The sequence below is a fragment of the Accipiter gentilis genome, chromosome 21 (genome assembly GCF_929443795.1).
Source record: "Accipiter gentilis chromosome 21, bAccGen1.1, whole genome shotgun sequence".
Classification (NCBI taxonomy): Eukaryota; Metazoa; Chordata; class Aves; order Accipitriformes; family Accipitridae; genus Astur; species Astur gentilis.
Genome location: NC_064900.1, coordinates 7,713,540 through 7,737,336, shown reverse-complemented (window position 1 = coordinate 7,737,336; position 23,797 = coordinate 7,713,540). Strand labels below are relative to the sequence as shown.

The window sequence follows — 23,797 nt, the reverse complement described above, 5'->3', positions numbered from 1 at the left end:
TCTGGATGTGTATTTTAAAGTAAAATCTTGGGCCCAAGTGCATTCAGCTGATCATTTGCTTGCATGCATGCAAACTTGTTATTTCTTTGGCTAATTCTTCTAGGCTGGAAAGATATTTCAGTGGTGAACTGTGCCTTCTGGATATGTTGCTACATACATCACAAATTGCTCTTAGTCTGAACTCTTGCAGCTGAAACACCCTTCCCCAGGCTGAAAATAGTGATTGGGCTATTCCCATTAGACGACCACAGGTAACTACTCTCATTTTGGAAAATGTGGTTGCAGGCATCCGGACCTATAGTTATAAAATCAAAATTAAAACTGTATGGAAGTCAGGTATTTTAAGAGACTAGATTTGTTTGGGTTTTTTTCTTCTAGGACACAAGACTTTGAAGCACCACGCACCTTGTGTGAGTGATAACTGTAAGCACCTAAGTGTAAGTTATTTTTAGTCTCTGAAAGTGCATTTTACTATCATGCAGGATGCAAATTTTAGTATGATACTCCAAAGCAAATGCCTTCGTGTTTCTCCCTTAGGGATGCTAGCTGTAAAAAAAACAGTCTTATTGATGAAAAACTTGCTTCCCAGCCCATTACTGGAATGGGTCCATTATTCCTTCCTTCCATATGTCCTTCCTTCTCCGCAGCTCTGTCCCAGGAGTGCTTTGGGCAAGCAATGCACTCAGGGTAGTACCTCACTTCTTTTGCTTTTTGGCTGCCTCCATTTCCAATCTACCTTTGCTAAGCATATGCTTTACCTCTAGCAATTCACCAATGTCTGCTGGTGAGACAGCGTTTCAATTGTCATTTTGAAACCCTTCCACCAGCATGAACTGTTGTTGCTTTTAGGCATGCTTTTGATTTCCTTTAAGCTCTAAGCATCTTGAGGAAGGCAGTTTAGATCTGATTTTTCAAAGGCTCAAATCTGGTATCATTCCACTTGAAGCCCTGTGGGAGTGGTGGGCAGTCAGTACTTCTGAAAACCATGCTGCTTCCCTTTTGGTTTAGAGCTGTCTGAAAAACCGAAGCTGTTGAGCTGAAATACACAGTACTTCAACCAGCTTTGATTTGGGTGTTTATTTATATTTATAATATAATGAAACGAAAAGCAGTCTCACATAGTCTCCTATGCCATTCGATCACATGCAGAGAAAAAATCACAGTAGTAGCTTCTCTCTCCTCTGAGCATTTGGAAACATAAAGAGAACCCAAACATAAACATATTCCATGTTACACAAGCATACTACCTGAGATACAATTATTTTTCCAAATGCAAAGTGGCACACTTCCAAGTACCTAAATATCTTATTGATTTTGAAGTACATTCTTCAGTTGTTCAACAGTGAAAGTGGGCCGGATATTAACTAGAAGTTGCTATTTGACACCTTCTAGTGTAATTCACAAGGTGAGTTGACTAATAGAGTAATCTAGGTAATTTTTGTTATGAGTTGACAATTCAAAAAAAGTTACATGAAGGCTGAAAAGAAGAGAGAGAAGATGTGTTAGAGTGTGAAGTTTGAAAGTAGCATGATGTAGATGTAAACATACCTCAGACCTCTCTGGGTTGCACTTTCCAATGGTGCTGAGATTGCTGGGGATTGAGGGTTCTCTTCTAAAGTCTCCCATTCTGCAGAACATCACATCGCTGCACACCTGCAGCTGTGCAGTTTTGAGGACTTACAGCCAGTATCCTTACTCTGTGTAGGGCTTGAGGGATCAGTAGGACTAGTTGCCAGATAAGGTGCTGTACAACACAAATAAGATCAACAAGCTCTGGCCCTTGCTGCTTAGGTAGATGGTATCTCTCAAGTTCTTAAACTGCAAGATCTGTTGAGCATTGTCAAATGATGGATTTAACTTAAATTCTGTTTTACAAAGTTTGCCAGACTCTTTCTTGTCTTTATAAACCCCATCAGTGATCCACCAAGTCATTTTACCTTTTAAAAAGAATCGGAAGCACAGGAATTCAACAGGGGCTATTGAATTAAACGAATGCAAAGTTCTCAATAAGTAGCCAGAAAATATATTTCTCTAAAAATTACTTCCAACAGTATGTTTTCATAATCAAGTCCCTGACTATGTCATGTCCAACAGACCAGAAATTTCAGACACTGTTGGAGCTAGATGCATCAGGAGAAATGAGGCACTCAAATGCCTTGTTATGTGCCAAAGTCCAGTGTTTACGGATCACCGGTGTTCACGTGGCCTCCACTTAACCCCTTAGCATGGAACCGAACCCAGGTCTCTCGCATCCTTGGTTGAGTGCCAAAATTGTTGGACTTCTCAGTAAGATGATGGCTTCTTTTTGAAGGGTATGTGCAGTTGGATTAGGCTTGTCAGAGAAGGTCTCAGCCTGAGGCGAGAGGCAATGCCTGTTTTAGGGATGCTGAGGGAGCTCTTGTATGAGATGGATGCTGAGCAGGTCAGCAATGCCAGGCCTCGAGCAGTTAGGCTCACACCCAGCCCCAGAAGTGTGGGGTCTGTCCCTGGAAATGGAGCCAGAGGCATTTTCAGCTGCTTGTGAGGTGCAGCAGGGGTTTTGTGAATGACAGTGAGACCAAGGGATGGACACGGTAGGCATCGACAGTGGTGCAGGGACGATACCGTCTCCTTGTACATTGCAACCTTGGTGCAGAAGGGTTTCTTACTATTACATTTTGATTTAGGAACATAGAGGAATGAGGTTGATGCGTTTATTCAACACACCTGGTGAAAATATTTTAAGACTACCTTCTCTGGGTAACTATCTTGACTGTTACCAGCTCCTTCAGTTAGAGTCCGCATCAGCGTGAATGCAATTTCCATGCATTGTTTCAGTCTGGAAATGAAACAATTTTCATTAATGGAAACCTGGTTCTCAAGCAGAACAATTAGACCCACTTCAGGTTGAAAAAAGATAAAAGCATGCTAATTTGGATGGAGGACTCTTCTTTCAAGGCAGCCAATTGAGTCATCAGCCTGCCACCCACCTGACCATCTGACAGGTAATTAGGAGATAGTCCTTTTTTTGTGTGGAGTGTGTGCGTAAACCTCCACATGCTGGTGTCGCTGCCCATTGGGACTTCCAGAGGGAAGAGCTAGTCAGTGGCAAAAGAGTGAGGAGAGCACATTTGTCAGACAGTGCCTAATGAACTGACTTGATTTTTGATTTAGTTCATTATTTTTGTCTTCTAACAGCTACTGAAGTTTCTGGCAGTAAAGTCGTCATGGCAGACCTGGGCTGCAAAAAACCCAGCGACTGTACTGTCTCCAGGCTACTCAGTGTAGTGGAGAGTGAACTCCGGGCTGGGAGAGACAAAGGCGATCCCACTGAGAAACAGCTCCAGGTTGTCTTAGAGGATGCGACGCTCTGGCAGAGATTCAGGGAAGTCACTAATGAGATGATCGTGACCAAGAACGGCAGGTGAGTGATCTGCTCAGCACAGTGGGCTAAGTGTAGGTGATAGCCAGGGGGGTTAAGTGGAATAATAATAACCTGTGTGTGCAGACTGGCAAGAATCGCAATGAGCACTTAACAGTTTATCCTTGCAGCCTTGCAGTCCCCTAAAACCAGCATTATGAACAGGATGGGGTGTCCCTCCTACTTTTTGGTCGCAGCTAAACCATCCCTGCCACCCTTTATTCCTGCTTGCGAAACATGCTGGAGAAAGATATTGACTGACTTAAGGTTGCACAAAAAGGGAACTTTTGCAAGGGAATAGATGGTACCTCAAAACCTTTTGAATGGCTTCTTGTACTAATAATCATCAGCCTTTATTAGCAAGTCCTTACCTGTAAACCTCAAATTACTGTACAGAAGCAGATTGGTGATGTTATCGCCAGCTGCAGTTCCTGTCTCTCTGGCCTTGGGTATTAAAATCTTGTACAAGCAGTCTGTACTGCAATGGGCTACAATAAAACTGTGCCCTGTGTGGCATGTATGTGCAGTCCGGATTGTGTGGTCCCACAATGGTATTACTCTGTAGTTGTTGCTGGTGCCCTTAGAAACAAGCGTGGAATATTGGTTAACGCACAGAGTTTCAGAAAGACAAAATACTGTGATGTAAATGGATCACATATCTTACTATTTGGGGAACACAGAAAGGCATAGGAAAAGAGCGCAAAACCTTGCGAGAAGGATACTGATTCTGAATCAGACACTGGCTTGAAGGAGGCTCTCCACAGAGGTTCTGCTCTGAACTGGGCTGACAGCAGAGTCCAGCCCATAACTACTAGAATAAGATTCACTGGTACAGTGACACTAAGGTTTTTATTTAAAGTGTACCCTCGCCACACCTCTGCTGTGTGTCTTCCCCACCCCTACCTCCCCCCCCCAATATGCACGCGTTTCTTTTGCAAGACCTCTCAGGAGATCTGCATAGGAGAGAGGAATTAAGAGGTGGAGAGAAAGATTTACTTATATGGTGTGACTTTTATTAATTTTGCAGACTTCAAGTTAGCAGAATTTGAGGACAGTATTACTGTTGACTGTAGCTTGACAAGGGACATAGGTGAAAGCAGTTAAAAGGAAAAATCTAGTCTGTTGGCTCAGCAAGGTTATTCTGTTGCGAGAACAGCTACCTTGCCAAAATATCAGCTCTTGGTGTAATGCTGCCTATTGCCATTCTGATTCCTCCTAATAGCCTATGGGGATAGAAATCTTCTGCTGAGGTTTTCTTCACACCAAGAAGCAGCTGCTTCTGCTTCATTTAAATTGCTTTAAAAACTGCTGTTAGGCTACAGCAAACTCCTGAGTGGACTTCCACTTAGTGTACAGTAGCTTAAATTGACTCCTTAGCAGGGTAAGTGACCAAAAATGAGGTAAGATAGGTTTGCCTCCAATTAATTAAATTGGTACAAAAAATTGCACCTTACCAACAGGTTTTTTTCAGTTTATTTTCTCTCAGCTAATGTAAGTCATGATTGTATGGTGATACTAGTTCTCTCTAAAATGTCTAGGTGAGTGCATAGATAAAATCTTTTTATGATGATAAGGGAATCTTTCATTATTTGAATATGCCTGGCTACTTTTTATTTCATTGTGTAAGCTGCCTTGTTTTTCTTTATTCTAACTTATACACTCCTTATCAGCTTGATCCTATTTTTCCTAAAGCCAGTGACAGCTCCAGTAATGTTAGTGGGGGCAGGAATAGTTTTTTTAATGATCAAACTACAGCAATCTCAAAATAAAAAAAATATAAGTATGTCATGCTGTCATGTTCATAAATCCTTTTTAAAAAGCCAGTGTAGCATTAGGGACTATGAAAAAGGATCTCTTGCATTTCTGAAAGTATCTTCCATAACATACACATCAGTGCACCAAAAAGAAATACAGACAGTGGCCTGCAGCAAAGCTCTCTGAGCAACTCCATGCTATTCAAAAGGAGACAAATTTGAGACAGTTTCCTATGAGTGCTTAGTTCTTTTCACGCTCAACATTCTTCAGTAATTGTCTTCAGAGGGATCCTCAATAGAAAAAATATTGATCTAATTCTGCTGCTGCTTGAATCAGTAGAACTAACTCAGTCATTCTTACTGAAGGGTATACAAATGCTTTTGAAAAAGCCAGTCTGAACTTCTGCGTGTGAAAACTAAGACAGTCTGTGTGGACACATTGTTAGCAAAATTCAGAAATTAAACTGAAACCTGATACAGGAGCATCCCAGAGAATGAAAGGCTGATTGATTAGTGATCCTCAAGTGTCAAATTCTAGTATGCACAATTCTATCTGCTGTGATTGAGTTATCTCTAATTGGTACCGAGGGTCTCAAAATGTCATAATTAGATGAATCAACTTCAGTGTTAATACATAGATATGTCTTCATTGATGTATCGTACTTCATTATTAGAATCACCTGCCACAGCACTATGCCTAGGTACACAGGGAAGATAGATATATTCTGAACAGGATAGACATCAGTGAAATTAAACCGCATGCTATGTCTCAAAATACATCCCAATGGGTGCAGCTGATACGGTGGGAATCAGTCTCCTATTTTACTCAGATTTATTGTATTCAGTTGGTATTTCGATATCAAATGCTGTGTTCTCTGACTGAGCAGGTTTTCTCTCTCAGTGTTTATACCATATTAGCTATGCAGTATCCTGAGACCTTGCAATCCACATTATTGCATGGAGGCAGGCAGGTGCCACTGTTCCCCTTTGCATATGGGGAGAATCCACAGTGGATCAAGGCAGGCAAACGTCAGTTTGGGGAGAGAAGCCCTTTCCAGGCTTAAATGCTAAAGCAACTTTACTGGTTACTACGCATTCAAATTTGATATCAAACATATTCCCACTCATGTTCTGTACTGTGGAGTAATTATAGTAGATCTGCTCTAAATAAATTGAAGAGGCTGAAGTGCTCAGTTATTGCGGTAATGGAGGTCATGTGTGTACCTACTCAATTGTTGAAACAAACATTCTGACTGAGACAAATTTGGAGAAATCATCCTTTGCCATGCTAAAAGACAGACAAATGTGATTTTAAGAGTAAAGCCACTTAATCAGCAGAACAAGCGAGGTGGTAAGTTTTCCATCATTAGAATCTGCACAGTCAAGACATGCTGGTCCAAGTGAGGCAGGGATTAACTGTGTGTGAAGCAGGTTAATGCGGGGATGTGCTATAATCTCTGTGGTACAGGAGGCTAGACTTGATGATACTGTATTCTCTTCTGGCATTAGTCTGTAGGTCTTTTGGGGATAAACTCAAGCCTCTCAAGTAGAAAGGCAGAGAAGTCTGCATTGTGAGCAGCGGAATTAACAACCTGTATGTAACAAAAAGTTCTGAGACTTCTAGTGAAATTCAATTTTCATGTGGATGAATTTTCCTCTCCAATTTCAGCTAAATATCGGAGTCTGTTACTTTGAAGACTGACAGTTGGTGATCTAGGGGGTGCAGGGAGCAATGCATCCATACTTTTTATCACATCCCAGTTTGATAGTCGGTGCATCCTGGTCAGAAAGGCACATTACATGTAGCATATAAATTCTTGGCTAAGCTGCTTTTAGTTAGAAAGATTACGGTTCAATATATCTTTCTCAACATTGCACTGGCCCTACATCGCCAAGTATTTACATTAGATGAAAATCTCAAATTTCTCAAATCCTGTCTTTTCCTGTCAGCAGAAGGTGCTGAATGTATACAGCAAAAACTATATAAAGGTGGCCAGAAAGGTAGGTGGCGAGTGGGATGTCATAGGAAATTGTTAGCAATCTGCAGCTGGGTGTCACTGGAGAGTATGGCTGCAGGGGCAGAGAGTTTTGATGTCCCTTGAGAGAGCCTGGAATTTCAGTTCTCTTCTGGTGTATTTTGGACGTCTTGCACTGCTACCTAACTGAGCCTAGAGAGCTACCTTACCTTAGCCCGATGGCCACAGACCTTGGAAAACTGCTATGGCTGCCTGGTGTAACCAGTCTCTCTGTACCCATAGAGAAAAGGAGCTTGAAGATTTATTGGCCTGTGCATAAAAATGTGGGATGGCAAAATGGCAGTTGCCAGGAGAGGTCAGTACGGAGGAGTGTGGGGCAGGGAGGCCTCTTACTCATATAAGAAGAATGTAGGAGGTAATATGGAACAGCTATAATAATCCTCCACAGTAACGATGTGTATTCCTTGACAAGCTAAGAAACTTAATGAATAGGACACCTTTGTTGGGAGACTCCTCTATTCTGCTGACCACAAATTTTTCCCAGTTCTTGAAACTATTGGAGTCCTACTAGCTCTATTGCTGCAGACTTTCAGGCACTGAGATGCCAATTCAGGGCTCTGTGGTATAGATGATAAGTACTGGGACAGACAGAAAATTGCAGAAAGTCTAGCTGTGAGCTGCTGCAAATCTCCATTACAAAAGAGAAAATAATAATGAAAAGGTGAAAATGGAGAGAAGGTGAGCGTTTTCCCAAAACTAAACAAAGGCAGGATTTCAGTTTTAAATGCACAAGATGGTGGGAAGGCTGGATGGTAGATGTCTAGAGCTTAGTAAAAGACAACGTTGCATCTAAGGTGGAACTGAAAGTAGAAGACCAAGCTGATAAGGTCAGGAATACGGAAGGATAGGACCAAATTACTGGAAGAACTGCCCAGTGCAAGGTCTAATGGCAAGGATTTTAACCAGACTTCTCAAACTGGATGTTTATGTAATAGTAGTGGGACAGTATGTGAGTACTTGCACTCAAGAAAGGGAGAAAACACATTTCAGCAAACTACAGACTTTTTAATATATCCCTGTAATAAGAATTCAGGATGTATTTTGAAGAAAAGAGTAAAGAAATATGTGGCAGACAGTGGAAAATAAGATAAAAAGGCATTTTATTAAATTCAAGTCATGCCAGACTAACCCGACACAACTCTGATAAAGTAAAGAAGTATTTTTCGACAAGGAAAATGTAGCAGACTTGTTAGGACATTTAGAATAGCACTACCTGGAAACCATTACTCAAGTGGGAGATGTTGGGGATTAACACAAGAACCACAGGAAATGACAGAGGGAAGTGACTGACTTTGCTCACAAAGATGATAGAATATGACCATCCCCTCAAAGGAAGGGAGAAAAACCTTTGTATAGAGTAGCGTGGTCAATAAATCTAACTGGAGTCTGATGAGTACCTGGCTGGGGTTATGTCCTGATTGCTGGAGATTGCAGGATGATTTTAGAGGATATATCCAGAGTCAGACCAAGTGGGATTCGGCCGCTGGACAGAGTACAGGACTGTGTCAGGGGAATCTGAGCACCAAAGTAGTGCACTTTATAATAGGATTCTGCAGTTAATGCAGTGAATCTGTGGTTCCAATCCACCTTCTCAGTCATTTTCAGCTCTGTTCAATCCTGTTCACGCCTGCTTGTCCCACACCTAAGGATGTTGTATTTAGCATGTCCAGATCCCAGGGAGTCTGTTAACGCTATGCACCGTTCATTATATTTATAACTCTTGGCATGAACAAGACCTTAGTGCCATACTTTAGAGATAACACTTTTTTTTTTTCCAAATGATTGAAATAAAATGAAGGATTAACCTTTAAGAGACTTCTTCAGCTAGATGAAGGGAGGGAGGATATTTTTTACATTGACCTAATCTGTGAGCATCTGGTCACAAACATACTGAGGAGAGTCTTTCGCAACCGGTTTCCAGTGGCGTCTCCCTTTTTTGTTTCCCGGCCAGGCGGATGTTCCCTGTTTTAAAGATCAGTGTGTCAGGCTTGGACCCGAATGCCATGTATTCTTTCCTGTTGGACTTCGCCCCGACTGATGGCCACCGCTGGAAGTACGTCAATGGAGAATGGGTGCCGGCTGGGAAACCAGAGCCACCGAACCACAGCTGCGTCTACATCCACCCAGACTCTCCAAACTTCGGAGCCCATTGGATGAAAGCTGCTATTTCCTTCAGCAAAGTCAAACTTACCAACAAGCTCAATGGGAGTGGGCAGGTATGGCCTAATGTTTCCCCATACACCTCTTGGCTTCAATTGCAAGCACCTACCAATCAAGAAATATCAAGGGTGCATTTATGTAATTATAGAGGCCCTTACAGGCCTCTTCACCCACAGATGCCAATTATTTGCTGGAGGCCAAATGTAAACAGGAATAAACAGGCCTTAATTGGCGCTTTCAGATTTTAATGGACTTCTTGATGTTAAGAGAGACAGAGTGCTGTGGTTTACTTAATCATCAGGGGGCTTTTCAGAGTTGGTCTTGTGCGCTGGGGATTTTTACATAGGACTTCATAGAAGGGGGAAAAAATGGTCACGGGTATTAGGTTTTTGTTGTGTTCCCCCATGTTGTTTGGTGTAAGTGGAATGTTGGCAGGAGTCAGATAGCAGAATAAAAGGCTGCTCCTAAATGAAATAATTACTATGTCTGCTTCTGCATCATGATAATTATCAATATTCTATTGAATCAGCTTTGGCCTTTGGAAAGAAACCACATGTACCAGAAATAAGTGACTTTCTCTTTGAACCCCTTAAAAATGCAAACAGGAAAATTAGTTTTGTTTCATATTTTATTTTTGATGATGCATCTAAAGGTAAAATGTTGCACAAGACCTTTTGTTTGCTTGTTTGTTTTGTAAAAAACTCCTACATTGGATGATACTTGTCAGCCCAGAATCAATCTCTTTCGTGTAAATATTATACGTTCTCTATCTGTTATTTCCATTAGGTTTGTGAGGTAACTCCATAAGCCTAGTAGCCTAATTAGGTAGGAAATTATCTCAGTTTTCACAGACTGGAGAACAGAAAGATGACCTGACTTTTCCTAAGTCACACATGGAACCAGCACACAAGATTTATTGTGGAGCATAGAACGGGATCTGAATTTGCAAATTCTTGTCCTGCATTCAGGACCTCTGAAAAGTCAAAGGCCTCAGAACAGTACGCATAGGGGTAAAAAAAGCTACAGGAAACCAACCATGTCAAAGAGACCCTAGGGAGAAAACAAAGGAACATGATATGTATATATGGTGAAGTGGAGAGGAAAAAAGTAGAAAGGAGGGGAGGAAAAGCCATATGAGAAACAAAAGTCTCCAAATAACAAACGACTGAAGCTCCCCTTGGTTTCTTTTGAAATCTTGACAACAGTGTTGAGGTAAACTATGTCTGCACTCTGTGCTTCAGCTTCCCCTTCTGTGTTGTTACTAGAAGGTAAAAGCTGACCAATAGTGCCTTATGCTAATGACTGCGTTCTTCCATGTATATATATATGGGTATGCACACAGCATTTTCCAAAGTACAGATTTTTCTTGCAGTAGATAGAGTTAAGCAATGTAATAGACTTCCTGAGGAAGGTGTATAGTGGAATGAACGCTATTCACAGCTTTTAATGCTAGGTTAGAGACATCTGCCAAGGCTTGTTTAGATACACTTCATCTTGCCCAGAAAGATGACTAGGTGTCTGCCTCAGCTCCCTCCTGGCCCTGATTTCTCTGATGGTGATTCTAAGTCTTTCAGATAGTAGAAGCAGGACAGGGATTGCCCCTTAACTGTTTCAACAGCCTCTAGTGCAGTGCAAGCCTAATGGTTTGAAAGCCATAGCTGCTAACATAAATATTCACTAATGCTGCTGTATTGAAAGCTTTAAATCCAAGTCCAGCGAAGGCTCTTTCTGTTCAGCCCTGTAGTTCATCAGAAGGGAGGAAGGCACCTGCCCTTCTGCTCTCAGTAATCACTGACTGGGGAGGTTTAGCAGGGACATCTAGTCTATTAAAGAGCCAGAGTGAAGAGCAGCTGTGGGGTATCAGAGTGGCGTTGGGGTCTGTCTCTGTTTTGTTTTCTGCAGATAATGCTGAACTCCCTGCATAAATATGAGCCACAGGTACACATAGTTCGTGTAGGAGGCCCCCACCGGATGGTGATGAACTGCTCCTTCCCTGAGACACAGTTCATAGCTGTGACTGCCTATCAAAATGAAGAGGTAGGTGGATGCCACACTGTGCTCTTGGTCACCATTGATGAGATACATTAAAAGCTTATTTATTATAAGATCAGCATGGACAGACTGGTCTTTTTCTTGTTTCCCCACTGGTCCCACGCAGTATAATGCTCCATTCAGTCTAATACTCTGTCTTGTCTCTGCAGTAGAACATTGTCTAATCTAGTGTCTGGCTGCAGTACTAAGCCAGGTTTAGCTTAATATCCTGCCACGGCTATTCCAGACTGGTCCATCTGTCCTGGCATCTCAATCCCTTACTGGAAAAAAACCCTACAGTCAAGTCCAATATCTTCCTGCAGCAATGACTGATAGTTATAACGATAACCCTATCTCTGCCCACTCCTTATAATATATACAATTGCAGAACAGTGCAGCATTCCATGGGAAAATTTCTACCCAACCTCAAAACTGTAATTGAGGGATGCTTTGGATTGTGACAATTGCTAACTCGTGTGCCACATCCCTTAGCTAGTGTTGCTACAGATTTGATTCATACTTGGTAGGAATTCAGTGTTTAAACTCTCTTGAGAGGGTCCACTATCCCACAGGATTTGCCAGACTGGACCATGCCATTATGCTGCCCTGACTGGTGTTCTGCCTGTGGCACTGATCAGCACGCAGCACTTTGCAATGAGCAAAGCTCTCTCCTAACCAGCCCTGGAAAACATCATGTGTGGGGATATATTTTGTTAGGCTAACCAAGGCAGTTCCACTTAGATTACTCTGGAAGATGTTTTGTCAAGTTTCTATTCCAAATTGCCTTCACTAACATGCCTTGTTTTCTGTAAACTCAAGATAACAGCTCTCAAAATCAAGTATAATCCCTTTGCCAAAGCCTTCCTGGATGCAAAAGAAAGGTGAGTTCATCTTTTTTTTTGCTCCAGTAGCATTTTGCTGCTGATACGGTTAAAACTGCGGCATCACAATGTGAAAGATAAATTACATAACTTAAACTTGTTTCTGCTGTCTTAAATCCAGAGTCACTCCATCGATATTAGTGGGGAGACTCTCTATATAATTATTACAATGGGGTGTGAAGTGAGTGAATATCCTCTTGCGGATCCTAGGACTTAGCACTGTCTACACAGGAAGCCTGAAGTGCGATGGTGTGAACTTCCCCAGTAATGTTATACACTGCGTGCGTTCACTACATTATACTTAAACTCCAATGAATCCCATAATTTGATAGTTAACTGCGGGTGTCAAAAAGCTTAACTAAAGTGAAACTGCACTGCAAATGTAACATAACTACACTGCTACTATTTAATCTGTGTGATAAGGTGTGATGTGTTTATTGAAAGTAACCTATAGGTGTTAACTATATAAGATGTTAGAGGTGCTTCCATCAGAAATGAATTGTGGTTTGTCTTTCAAAGTTTTACTTGCGTCATCCATGCTAATGCAGTGGGGCATCCAAATGATGCATTTCAGTCCATTATTGCTAACAAATTTTGTTTGGACCTGGTATGTCTTCTGACATGTGAAGTGTCCCACGTGCCTTCAGAAGAATCTGAATTTCTTTCCATTCATCTCGCTACTTAAGCTGCTGCGTCTCAGCATTAGGGTTTCCAGCTGCAGAGGGGGAATGCTGCCTTTTGCTTGCTGGGCTGAGCAGGAGGCAGAGCCTTGCCTTGGTCTGGGCAGGAGGCCAGGCTGAGACTGTTGATGGTAGCAGGAACAGTCCCCACAGGTAGATTTAGAATTCCAGGTGCCAAATTTGGCAAAAACTTAGGAACATTTTTATGTACACCATGAAACCTAAATTCCTGCTTCCTTTGTGGCAGACTGCAGAAAAGTCCACTGCTGCCTAGCAAGTGGTTAAAGAAGATGGATTTCCCTTCTTTTTAACTTTTCCTTTTTTTTTTTTTTTTTTTTTTAGTGAGTAGTTCTGTTTTTAACTTTCTTTTGGAATTTCTCAATGAGAAGTTTTACCACTAAATATTTTGCTTTTCAGAAACCATCCCAAGGATGCTCCAGAAACAGCCTCTGAAAGTCAACATATGACATATTCTCACTGTAAGGTTTTTATTTGTGTCAGCTGGAAGTTTTGTGTGGTATGATAGGTGCTGGAAACCTGGGACTTGCTTAACTGAATCATACCAGTCATTCACTGAGTCCTGAATTGTGTTCATTGAAAGGGACCCTTTAAAAAAAAAAAAAAAAAAAAAAAAAAAAGACTGAAGAAACCCCACAGCAGGAAATAATACAACAGTTTCTGCAGAGGGATCATTTTCCTTATGATGCAGTTTTTCAAAATTAAAAGTAATCTAGAATCAAGATGATGAATGACATTTTTAGGGCTTCTCTCTCCCCCCCCCCCTCCCCCCCCCCCCTTTTTTTGTTTTTGTAATTGTGAATGTTTTTGTCACCTATACAATTACCTTTCATTGCTGAACAGGTAGAAAAAAATGGGGGGAGCAGAGGTTGTGGGTTTTCTTAATAATAGTTTTTCTTTCATTTGTTCTTTGAAGTTTGTGACATTTTCTGTTAGTTGTTTCAGGTCTTGTTTTCAGGGTTGATGGTTGTGGGCTTTTTGGAGGGGTTGGGTTTTTGGGGGGCTTTTTTTGGTTGTCAGTTGTTCCATGAACCAGTATCTTGGAATCTGCTTGTTATTTCTGAAGCACAGCTGATTCTGCAAGAAGGCTGGTTACTTTCTTTATTGTGTTGCAGTGTTTTCGTGCAATAATAGTTTTCTTCTCTCTTTCCCCTCAAAGTGGGTGGCTGGTTGATTTCCAACCCAGATACAATGTGTGCATCGGGAAGCTCTAATTATCAGTACACTGGACCTTTGTCTCTGCCAGCTCCACACACTCCCCGCAGCTGTGAGCGATATTCAGCACTGCGAGGGCATCGGGCTGCTCCGTACCCACCTTCCTACATGCAGAGAAATCATTCACCTACAGGTACAACTGTAATGCTGCTTTGCTTCCAGGGAACAGACACTCTCTGCCTGACTGACCCTTCCTTTAGGTTAGCATAAGCATTATAACAAGCAAGAACAGAGGCTAGGAAATAGCGTGATGAGTCTCTGTAACAATCTGCACTGAACCCTGCATGCACAGAGTGTTTAAGGCAGCAAAACAAGAGTTACAAAGAGCTAGGTGCACTGTAACTGTTAATTATAAATGAGAGTGCATGATCTTGCTTAAAGTACAGCTCCCAATTATACACAAAGAGCATTGCAAGCCTTCTTTCAATGCCATGCTATGAAGCAGTTGCACTCTCAAGTCAAAGCAGCCCTTAAGAACATGGTAGGAGCTGACTTGAGATGAGGGCATTTGGTATTGCCAGAATGTCTTTTGAGTCCCTTTCACTCTCTAGATCTGAGTGCAGACTTCCAGAAATTCACTCTACTTTGATTAGAGGAAATGAGCCAGAAACAAGAGTAAGAATAAAGTAAACTGCTTGCTAATTAGAATTTAGCAAGGAATCTTCTTTAATGGAAATATTTAAGCTCGAGTTATAAGGAAATCTGTATCAAAACATTGCCAGTCATATGGCAACTATCATTAATGAAAAGACTATCAGTCAGACTTGCAAAAATGTATATCCTATGTCTATCATGCTGTACCTTCTCATATATCACACCTGGAATTACAATGGCACCTTGCTACTCTTTTAAAAAAACATGTGAATTTTTGTCCTTTAACCTATGGTTAGAAACCTCATGATCAGATTGCCTCCTCAGGTCTACCCATGTTCTGTTGCCTTAAGACAATGTCTTTGCAATAGTCACTGAGTATTTGTTTGTTGCTTATTTTTTCTTTCTTTTTTTTCCCTAAAGTTAATTTGTTGGAGAGCTCCAGCAATAACCTTCAGGTATTCTCAGGACATGACAGCTGGACTTTGCCATCCTCTCCACATGCTAATTTGCTCTCAGTGCCACACACAAAGGGAGCTGCCAGCCCTGGCCCCAGGTAAGGTTGATGGAAAACTGCTGGTATTATCAGCAGTGAGGCTTGTAGGACTGCCCTGGTGATTCCCACTTTGTTCCAAGCTTTAATCGGCATTGAGGATTTGAAACATATCTTAAGTGCCCAACTTGAGATTCCTGGACAGATATTTCCAACAAGCTAATTATCTCCTGCTTTGAAATCAATGGGAGCTTCGTTTTTCTGCAGCATTGCTGAAAACCAGGATCTTGGAAGAGCCACAGAGAACTCTGGTATCTACAATCTGTGAGCGTTTTAAAGCCAAATTATTTTTCTTTCTATATTCCTCACTATTCTCCTGCATGAAATAAGGATCCTACTCCCAAGCAGGGATGTAACAATCTAATTCATGCTCTGTTACAAAAATATTGTTAATAGGGTAGTAAACAGTTCTAGGAATGGCTGGAATTTAGACCTAGAGGGTCAATTAATTATCAAGTATTTCCCCTTCTTTTCACGAAACAAATGCACACATTTCTTCTCTAATTGACGTGCCAGTAAAATCAGCAGCAATTCTTTAAAATACACAAGCATCCACAAAAAAGATCTTTAAATTTTAACCTCATGTGTATTTGTACATTTCTCTCCATGCCTCTCTCCAACATCACCAGGTCTGATGGTCACTGGTGGTTTTTCACATAAGATCTGCAAAGCTGATCTAGTTTAGTACCTTGATTCGGATAGCAGATAACACACTTGACTTTACTGCGGTAAGCCTTGTGCAGGGAAAAATGCTTTGAAATAAGTCATTCAATTTGTACTGCTTTTTTTTCCAGCCACTACCCTTGCCTGTGGACAGTGAGCAACAGTTCTGTAAATGTTGCCAACGCAGGAAGCGAGGTGAACGGCAGCCCTTCAAGCATGTTTCTAAGGGGTAATGTCCCCTTACCCACTGCAACATCAGTCCAAATCCCTCTGCAGGGAATGGTGTCTGGCAGCATGGAAATGCAAGGGGAAACTGCTCCAGCCAGACTAGCTGACTCTGCATGGACATCCTCACACTCCTTTTAATGGACAGGCAGCTCATGAGGGAAGCTCAGCCAAACAAGACTGACACAAATGGCAAACGATCTCCTAGAACTGCAGCTCAGAGCAGGGATGTGTATGCAGAAAACCACCTTCATCAAACATCACTTTCCACTCTTGTGTGCCAGCGAATCCAGAATGCATAATGCAAAGGCAGAAAATGTTATGGGAGCCGGCTTATTACTGTAACCTTTATGCGTCATTCAGCATGATGTCCAGAAGGAATCTTTATAGTTAGTTTTGCTTCTATATCACATAAAAACTGGCCAGACACATGGGACTGAGTGAAGCAGACATGGCAGTTGGATATTTGCATGTCATTTTAAAAGTCCTTTCTATAACTAACGGCCAAGTCCAGGGGAAATTGTGAGCAAGTTCGCAACTGGTAATTTGAAGGGACAGCGCTGCTTTAAAAACTTTCTCTGTCACATGAAGGTTTTCACAATACCTGAAACGAAACCCTTCAGAGGATGAAATTAGTCTGACACCCTAATGCCACCTGCATACACCTGTAGTCTCTGTCCCCTTCCCTTCTCCAGCTCCTGTTTGCTGTTTGTGTGCTATAGGGATAATGGACACACTCAAGCTGAGAAAGTGGCTGCATTGTAGCAGCAGGGTGCAGGGCATCTAGTTAGCATTTATAGTCTGATGTGACAGTCTTTGAAATGAAAAGTTCCAATGTTTTCTATATGTGCTATTTTTGAAAGGGTGGAGGGAAAAGAATTACAGAAAAAAGATTCAGCTTGCATTTCCATTTTGCTTCTGGTATAGAGTACAAATAAAATATGAATAAATGGTGTATTATCTCCTTAATGCCTTTCCAAGGTGTAAACATACATACAGTCTTTCACCTAACAGCCTCTGAACAAGTTAAAGAAGCTCTGCTAGAAGCAAGTTGACAAGAATTTTCTATTCCTTGGCCAGTGACTGGCTGTATGCTCTTGGGCATGGTAATTCATGTCTTTGTACCTCTTTCCCCTCTCACCTTTTGTCTGTTTCAGCTTCCTTTTTCAGGCTACAGCTTTTCCTATCCTGTGTGAGTGTACAACACCTAGAACAGTGGAGGCCTGATCCTGTCTGGGATTTCTAACCACTAGTGTGATGCAGATAATAGCAGTCATCCTCCAATCTTCCTTGTCCTCTCATTTACCTCCTCAGGCAAGCCCTATCAACTTCTCAGAGAAGAATGCTGCCATTTGATCTCTTGTAGGGGTAAAGAAAAAATTGCAAGCTAACTCAGGTAGATATGTCTCTGTAGAATGAAACACCCAGCAGCAATTTAGTTCTGTTTACAGTCATGAGCGTTGATAGGGGCTGGATAGATAGCCCTGGAAGAGGAAATCCTCAGCATCGGTATAGAAGAAGATTCTCCAAAGCTCCTTGCAAGCTGGTGTCTCTACAGAGGTGGTTTTGCTTACGCCAGATACGGCAACATTCCCTTTGTGAATACTCATTTACTACATACAGGCTCTGGGAGCAGCATTTTATTTTGGGTAGACATTAGGGGCAGCAGCAAGGAGAACATTTTCATTCAGGCCATCAAATTTGCATCTGTCTGGTGAACTCAGCAAGCTCCTGTTTCATATTCTATTATCTCAGCCCCGAACCATCCTTTCAAGGTGCTCTCAGTGTTATGCATTTTCATGACTTCCCCATCTGGCCTTTTAGATTTGATGCAGGCAAGACAGCATGCCAGGATGTATGCAGTAACACTGTTAGTTTTACTGACTTGTGCTGCTATCCCCTAAAAGCAAAGTCCTGAAGTTGCTTTAGATGTACATTTTTATTAATGGTCAAACAGGAGCTAACAGCGCAAAAAGCTCTGTGGCCTGCTCTCAGTCTAATCCTTGTCAGTTCTGACTGTAAATCTGCCTTTCCACATTCTGTCAAAAGCTTGGTGATGATTTTCTCAATGTTATGTTTGTCTACCCTGCAGCCAGAAATATAAGTAGGTGTTTATCTCAAAACCAGCTCTGCTTTACAGATGAGGTTTATTAACTAACTTATGCTACCCTCTTCTGGCTGTTCAGCTCCACACACACACACCACACACTTGAGTCTATATAAGAGGCTATAGTTGGTTAAAAAAAAAAAAAAAAAGGCAAGTGGTGACTTCTCTATGTTCCAGGACTTGCTATGCTTTCTTCACAGTTAACAAGCTGGATAATATCTTAGTTTTCCCATATACTGCATTACAGTAACAGAAGAATGATTATCAGGTGTTACACAAACTGTGTTTTTATTTCACAAATAAACAATCTAGGAGAAAATCCAATTAGCTTTCCTGATAGTCCCATAGGATTGAAAAGATAAAAAAGGGTCAAAATGAATAGGCAGAGTAATTTTTCTTTCTTATCACTGTACAAGCAGCCATGACTCATGTCACAGGAGGCAAAAAGTTCCGAGATCTCAGAAGCAAGCTAAGTTTTTGTCATTGCAGACAACTTGATTTAGCCAAAGCCTGAGAAATGACATGGAGGGAAAAGAATACCCCAGGCTTGCTCACTACCTTGACATTTTGCTACTTTGGTAAAGGCTTTGAGAATTGGTGTCTGGCTTGGACCAATTACTTCTAAGGAGCAGTGGGAGCACTGGAGAAAGCTTTTTGCCACCTGTTCACAAGAAAAGCTGCTGGTTTAACTTTGCAGATCTCCTTTTCCAGTGTAGTGGGGTTCCCCACAGCACAGTAACAGGTCAGGATGCACCAGGCTGGCTGCACCATTCTCCTGCAGGAGGCAGATTCTCTTAAACTGTATGTAAACCATTCCCATCCTGGTAAACCATTATTGTGGATCTGGTTTTGCATCTATAGTGCCCTTGTTCCCCAATAGATTTCTGCTTCCCATTAAAAACCATATAATAATAATTTCTGACTGAATTTTTCACTGGTTGCTATAAGCAGTAACTGAAATTGCAGCAAGAGAAGAAAGCAAGCGCTCCCCCCGAAGTTTTTGTATATTTTGACAAAGTCACTTTTTGATTTTGCAGAAGAGAAATACAGTAAGAGACTGGAAGAGCTCTTTTGAGGTCTCCAGGTTAAATGTACTACCTGGTATTAATGACAGTTCATATTTTTTAACTTAACTAGATTACAGGGTCTCTTGGCCCGTGAAAATACAGTAGGTTTTGTCCTGACAGAGAAGCAATGCTGGGGGACCGGGCTGCAAGGCAGCCGAGCAGTACTTGTAAGGCCTCTCACCTGGACAGCCAGAGGGCAAGGGCTTGGGGGCACATCTCCGTACAAATCTTCATGTAATTAGAAGGAGGAACCATTTGTTTTCAATTTCTGCAGGGCTTTAGCTCTGTACCTAGCTACTAAATGTGAGGTTGCAAGGTGGTTTGTGTGATGCCTCATTTAACTCTATCAAAAAAAAAAGGGGAGAAGGGGGACCCGGCAGCGGTGCCGGGCAGCCCGCCGGCCGGGCAGGGACGCTGCCCTTGGTGGCAGCAGCCCTCTAACCCCTTCTGTGGGCTTCAGCGGCCATTGAAGCGGGGCTTCTCCTCAGCTTTCTTCTGCCAGGGTGGTGTTATAAGTGACAACGAAAAATTGTACGCCAGCCCGTGGATAATCCAATCAAGGTTTATTGAAGCAAGCAACAAGCAGGCAAAACAGCGCTGGGCGGCCGGGGAGTCTCCGCTCCACCAGTGGCGCACACCTGATACGGTAACGTGTTTCACAGTTAAACAGTTAAGTGTTACATAGGTATGGGATTTCCCGGTACGCCTGTACATATTCATGACCTATTCCCGTTTCGTATTAAAATTAGTCCCAAGAAGTATTAAAATTAGTTCCAAGAGGTCACTCCCTCAAGTTTATCTGTCCAAGCCACGGAACCGGCCTTGGCTGGTTTCTGGGACCAGTTCCTTATTGTCTCAGAAAACTGCTCTTGAGGAGTTATATGATAAGGCAATCAAGATTGGCACATCCTACTTACTTAGCTCAATATCTAGTTTCTGCAATTGTTACTGTGGTTATTGCCTAACAAGTTATTGTGGTTAAAAGCAGCTTAGTTACTAAGTTGTAGAGATCAATATATTTTAACAGCCAACAGGTTTGATTAACAAATTGGTTATGCAAAATTTATTACAGGTGGCGCCATTTTGGGCAGGTGACGTGTCAGCCTGGTGGGGACGGGTGGGAGCGGTCTTCTCGGCTGGTAGTGTGGGCACGGCCCGCCATTTGGGGCTGCTGGCCGGGCTGCCTCAGTGCAGCCTGGAGCGGTCAGCAGCCCTCCCCTGAGGTGGCAGCGGGCTCCCAAGGGAACACGCAAGCCCTAGGCCTGGTCTGAGGCAGGCGTCTTTTGTCTCCGGCTTTTCCTTCAGGGTTTATTTTCCTGGCACTGGGGCAAGTGCCCTCCCAGGGAGGTGAGGAGGAGCCTCTGGCTACATCCGTGGAAGTGCGGAGAAGTTTTTCCCTCAGAGGGCAGCCCACAGCTCACCAGGTAGCTCCAGTTTTAAGCCTGCAAGAAAGGCTGATGCTTGTCCACCTCTGCGTGGCATGGTGGGTGTGCTCAGCAGCCTGGGTGGCCTCGTCTCAAAAAGTCGCACCTCCTGGGCTTCACTCAGTCTTTGCTGAGTCTCCTTCCATGACGGGTTGTTCCAGCCCACGCGCTTCACCTCAGGTAGTTGTGTGTATGCCAACAGAGGGGCTAGATGGATTCAAATGTTCCCATCCATGACTGTGGAGTTTTAGAGGAATGACTCATCACTCCCTTACAGGCAGAAAACCAGAAAGCAGATAAACACCACCGTCCTGAAGTCACCACCACCAGCCCAGATGCTTCTTGGTGAGCCAGCCCTGGGCATCCATCAACACAGACATCTGTGCCTCTGTTGCCAATGGAGAATAAGCAGCAGGTAACCTCCTCAGAAGTAACTTTCCCCCTTCACACCCTTGTCCAGCCCTGTTCCCCTCCGAATGGGCTGTAACCTGCCCTCCCCAGGAAATCCTGACTTTGTGCTTGCACTGGACCCCATGTCACTGGTCACCACCCCTGCAGGTCTGCCTGCTTCACCTCTCAGAGCAGACTTGACCAAGGTATTTCTGAGTTCTCAGATCATCAACAGCTCTCAGGCTTACAAATTTTCGGTATTTTGGGGATTGTTCAGTGAGGATGTCCTGACTGCTGCAGAAATGCTTTAGGATGACTGCCCATTTTTTTCTAGTATGTACAGATGCAAAAAAACGTATAGGCATTTTGAGAAGGCTGGGTGTTTGACTAGGCACAGGATAAACGCCCTACGGTGTGGCACAGTTCAGCCAGGTTTGTAGTGAACAGAACAAATGAAAATGCCACGGCCTGGTTCCCCAAACGCTTCCTAGGCAAGGGTACATCTGTTTGTAAAGGCCACTTTTGCTAACAAAACTCTGCAGTGCGTTCTGTACTCAGCTGGTGCATTGGCTCAGCACTGACTGAGGCAGAAGGGTGCTCCATTGTGAATCTCCAGCATGACCGCTGGGAGAATTTTATTTTCTCCTCCTCTCTGTGACTCACTCTGAACCATTTTGCTTGCTTCAGTCTGTTATGCTCACATGTATTCTCTCAGCCATAACACTGAGGGAAGTCAGTGGTACTGCTGGTGAACCAGCTATCCATTCACCTCTTTTTGTGTCAGAGAGACGTCTCATGAAGGGCACACTGTATGCCATACTCTTCGTAAGTTCTAGCCTTGATCTTTTGTTTTTCAAGGTAGGTTGTGTTTTTTTTTAATCAGCTCATATTAGTACATAGTATCGTCTAGGAGGACAGTTGTATACTGCAGTTGAGAGATACTTTGCTATAATTTGTGTTTGTTCATCCTTGCTTTCCTCCTGCTTTCCTGTTTCTTTCCCAGTGTGGGCTCTCCCCAGTAGTGTAACAGTCCCATTAAGGCACCCTGGGCTGAGATGTGGATTTGATTTTTTTGCATCTCACATTTCTGGAGTATATACAACTTTGCGCTCAATACAGACATGAACTATTTTTGTTAAATATGGATCATTGTTTGAGTGTGAAATGCCATGCAGTTTGCAGAGCAAGCAGAAAAAAATTGCTTCTGTATTTGGATTCAATCAGCCACTGGAGCAATCACAAATTTTCTTAGGAGACAGCAATTTTCCAAGTGCTAGATCAGTTTCCACAGTCTTAGCTGTTTAAGAAAGTTGTGTCACATCTTCTGAATCTGTAAAAAAGACTCAGTAGTGTCCAGAAAACTAGGCCTAGCTGCCAGTATTTCCAATTTCTCCTGTTTTTTTGACCTCTTCTTCCATGAAATGTCAATTCTCTGACCCTTTGTTGGCTGGAATTTAGCAAGTACAGAACAGGGAAGAATGGCTGGTGGTAAAGTTAACAACAGTTTAAAACTTAGAAGAACCTGGAATTTTGTGCTATTAGAAAATATTTGTGTCAGTTTAAACTTAACTGCTACAGTTTGTCCACACTGAAGTGCAACACTGGGTGCTCAGTTCAGTGCTCAGGTGTAGTTTTGTCCTGAAGCTGGTTCTGGGTTCTCGTCCTCGGGCAGACCTTCTGCATAGCTCATCTGGGTTCTGTGTTTCTGTTTGCTCTTAAAACAAGCATGGTAACAACTGATAATATTTAACCATTTTTATATTTTAGCCATATATGCTGGTTATACAAGTATGTAGGTTAAAAATAATCCTTCTAAATGTAACACTTATACTGGTAACCACTGTTTTCACCTAATGGCTGTAACTATCATGTGTCATAGTCTGCTAGGCCCACAGCAACAATAAATAACAGTCCTTACCACAGAGATGCTAATGCTTACTATATGGTTTGAAAGTCTCTCATTTAAGATGTTATTGAAACATAAAGTATGAGTGGTTTTTCCAGTGAGTTGAAGGATACGCTCTGTTTTTTAAATGAAGAATTGATAGGGAAAGAGTGAACTGGGGGAGGATGTGAATTATCTGGACTGAATGCCTATCGTTTTCATAGACTTTTGTAGGACTTTGCATAAATGACTTACAGCCTCGTAGGTCAAGTGCCTGAGCATCTTTTTTTGTCTCAGGGACAGTGTTGAATCAGACTTTCCAGTTTCTCATCTGAAAACCGGGCATTTTGCCTTTCTCTCAACCTCTGCAGTGGGAGATCTGTGGGGTAGGAGTTCCTCTTACTGCACGTACATACAGCAGTGGCAAAATGAGACCTTGTCTCCCTGGGGCCTTTTGGCATACTCTTACGCATAAAAATTACAGAGCCTTGAGTGTTTGTACATGTATCACCAGTGGAGGCAGCAGTCAGTAGCACTGTGGTCCTAGTACTCTAAAACCTGTGAGCCGAGCTCTGAGTAAGACACAGTTGGTGTTCCCAAAACACAACCTGACTCCTAGAAGGAAGCAGTCCACTTAAGTAATCTGCAGTGCTGGATGGTGCCACAGAAAATCTTTTAAAATGTTTTAGAAATCTGTTTGCCAGGCTGTACGTTTGC

At 42.4% G+C, this 23,797-nt stretch overlaps 1 protein-coding gene across 5 annotated transcripts; it reads left to right on the top strand.

Annotated features, from left to right (window-relative positions):
* Positions 1 to 229: 229 nt before the first annotated feature.
* On the top strand, positions 230 to 17,160 carry TBX19 (T-box transcription factor 19). 5 transcript variants are annotated; one of them, XM_049824251.1, is made up of 12 exons: positions 230 to 251; positions 379 to 437; positions 2,667 to 2,984; positions 3,178 to 3,403; positions 9,142 to 9,406; positions 11,253 to 11,387; positions 12,201 to 12,262; positions 13,360 to 13,421; positions 14,120 to 14,308; positions 15,190 to 15,322; positions 15,527 to 15,583; positions 16,114 to 17,160. In XM_049824251.1, the coding sequence occupies exons 4-12, from the start codon at positions 3,207 to 3,209 to the stop codon at positions 16,346 to 16,348; spliced, it is 1,335 nt and encodes a 444-aa protein (XP_049680208.1). In that variant the 5' UTR covers positions 230 to 251; positions 379 to 437; positions 2,667 to 2,984; positions 3,178 to 3,206; the 3' UTR covers positions 16,349 to 17,160. The 5 variants fall into 5 exon arrangements, with proteins under 5 accessions (XP_049680208.1, XP_049680210.1, XP_049680209.1 ...); XM_049824253.1 differs by having other exon boundaries at positions 236 to 251; positions 2,866 to 2,984; XM_049824252.1 differs by lacking the exon at positions 230 to 251 and having other exon boundaries at positions 380 to 437; positions 2,818 to 2,984.
* The last annotated feature ends 6,637 nt before the right edge of the window (positions 17,161 to 23,797 follow it).

What these genes read in the sequence shown, in the direction of transcription:
- TBX19 (XM_049824251.1), top strand. Translation starts at nt 3,207, where the DNA reads ATGGCAGACCTGGGCTGCAAAAAACCCAGCGACTGTACTGTCTCCAGG. An exon ending in CTGCCTATCAAAATGAAGAG is followed by an intron (nt 11,388 to 12,200) that starts GTAGGTGGATGC and finishes TGTAAACTCAAG; the next exon opens with ATAACAGCTCTCAAAATCAA. An exon ending in GCTGCCAGCCCTGGCCCCAG is followed by an intron (nt 15,323 to 15,526) that starts GTAAGGTTGATG and finishes GTTTTTCTGCAG; the next exon opens with CATTGCTGAAAACCAGGATC.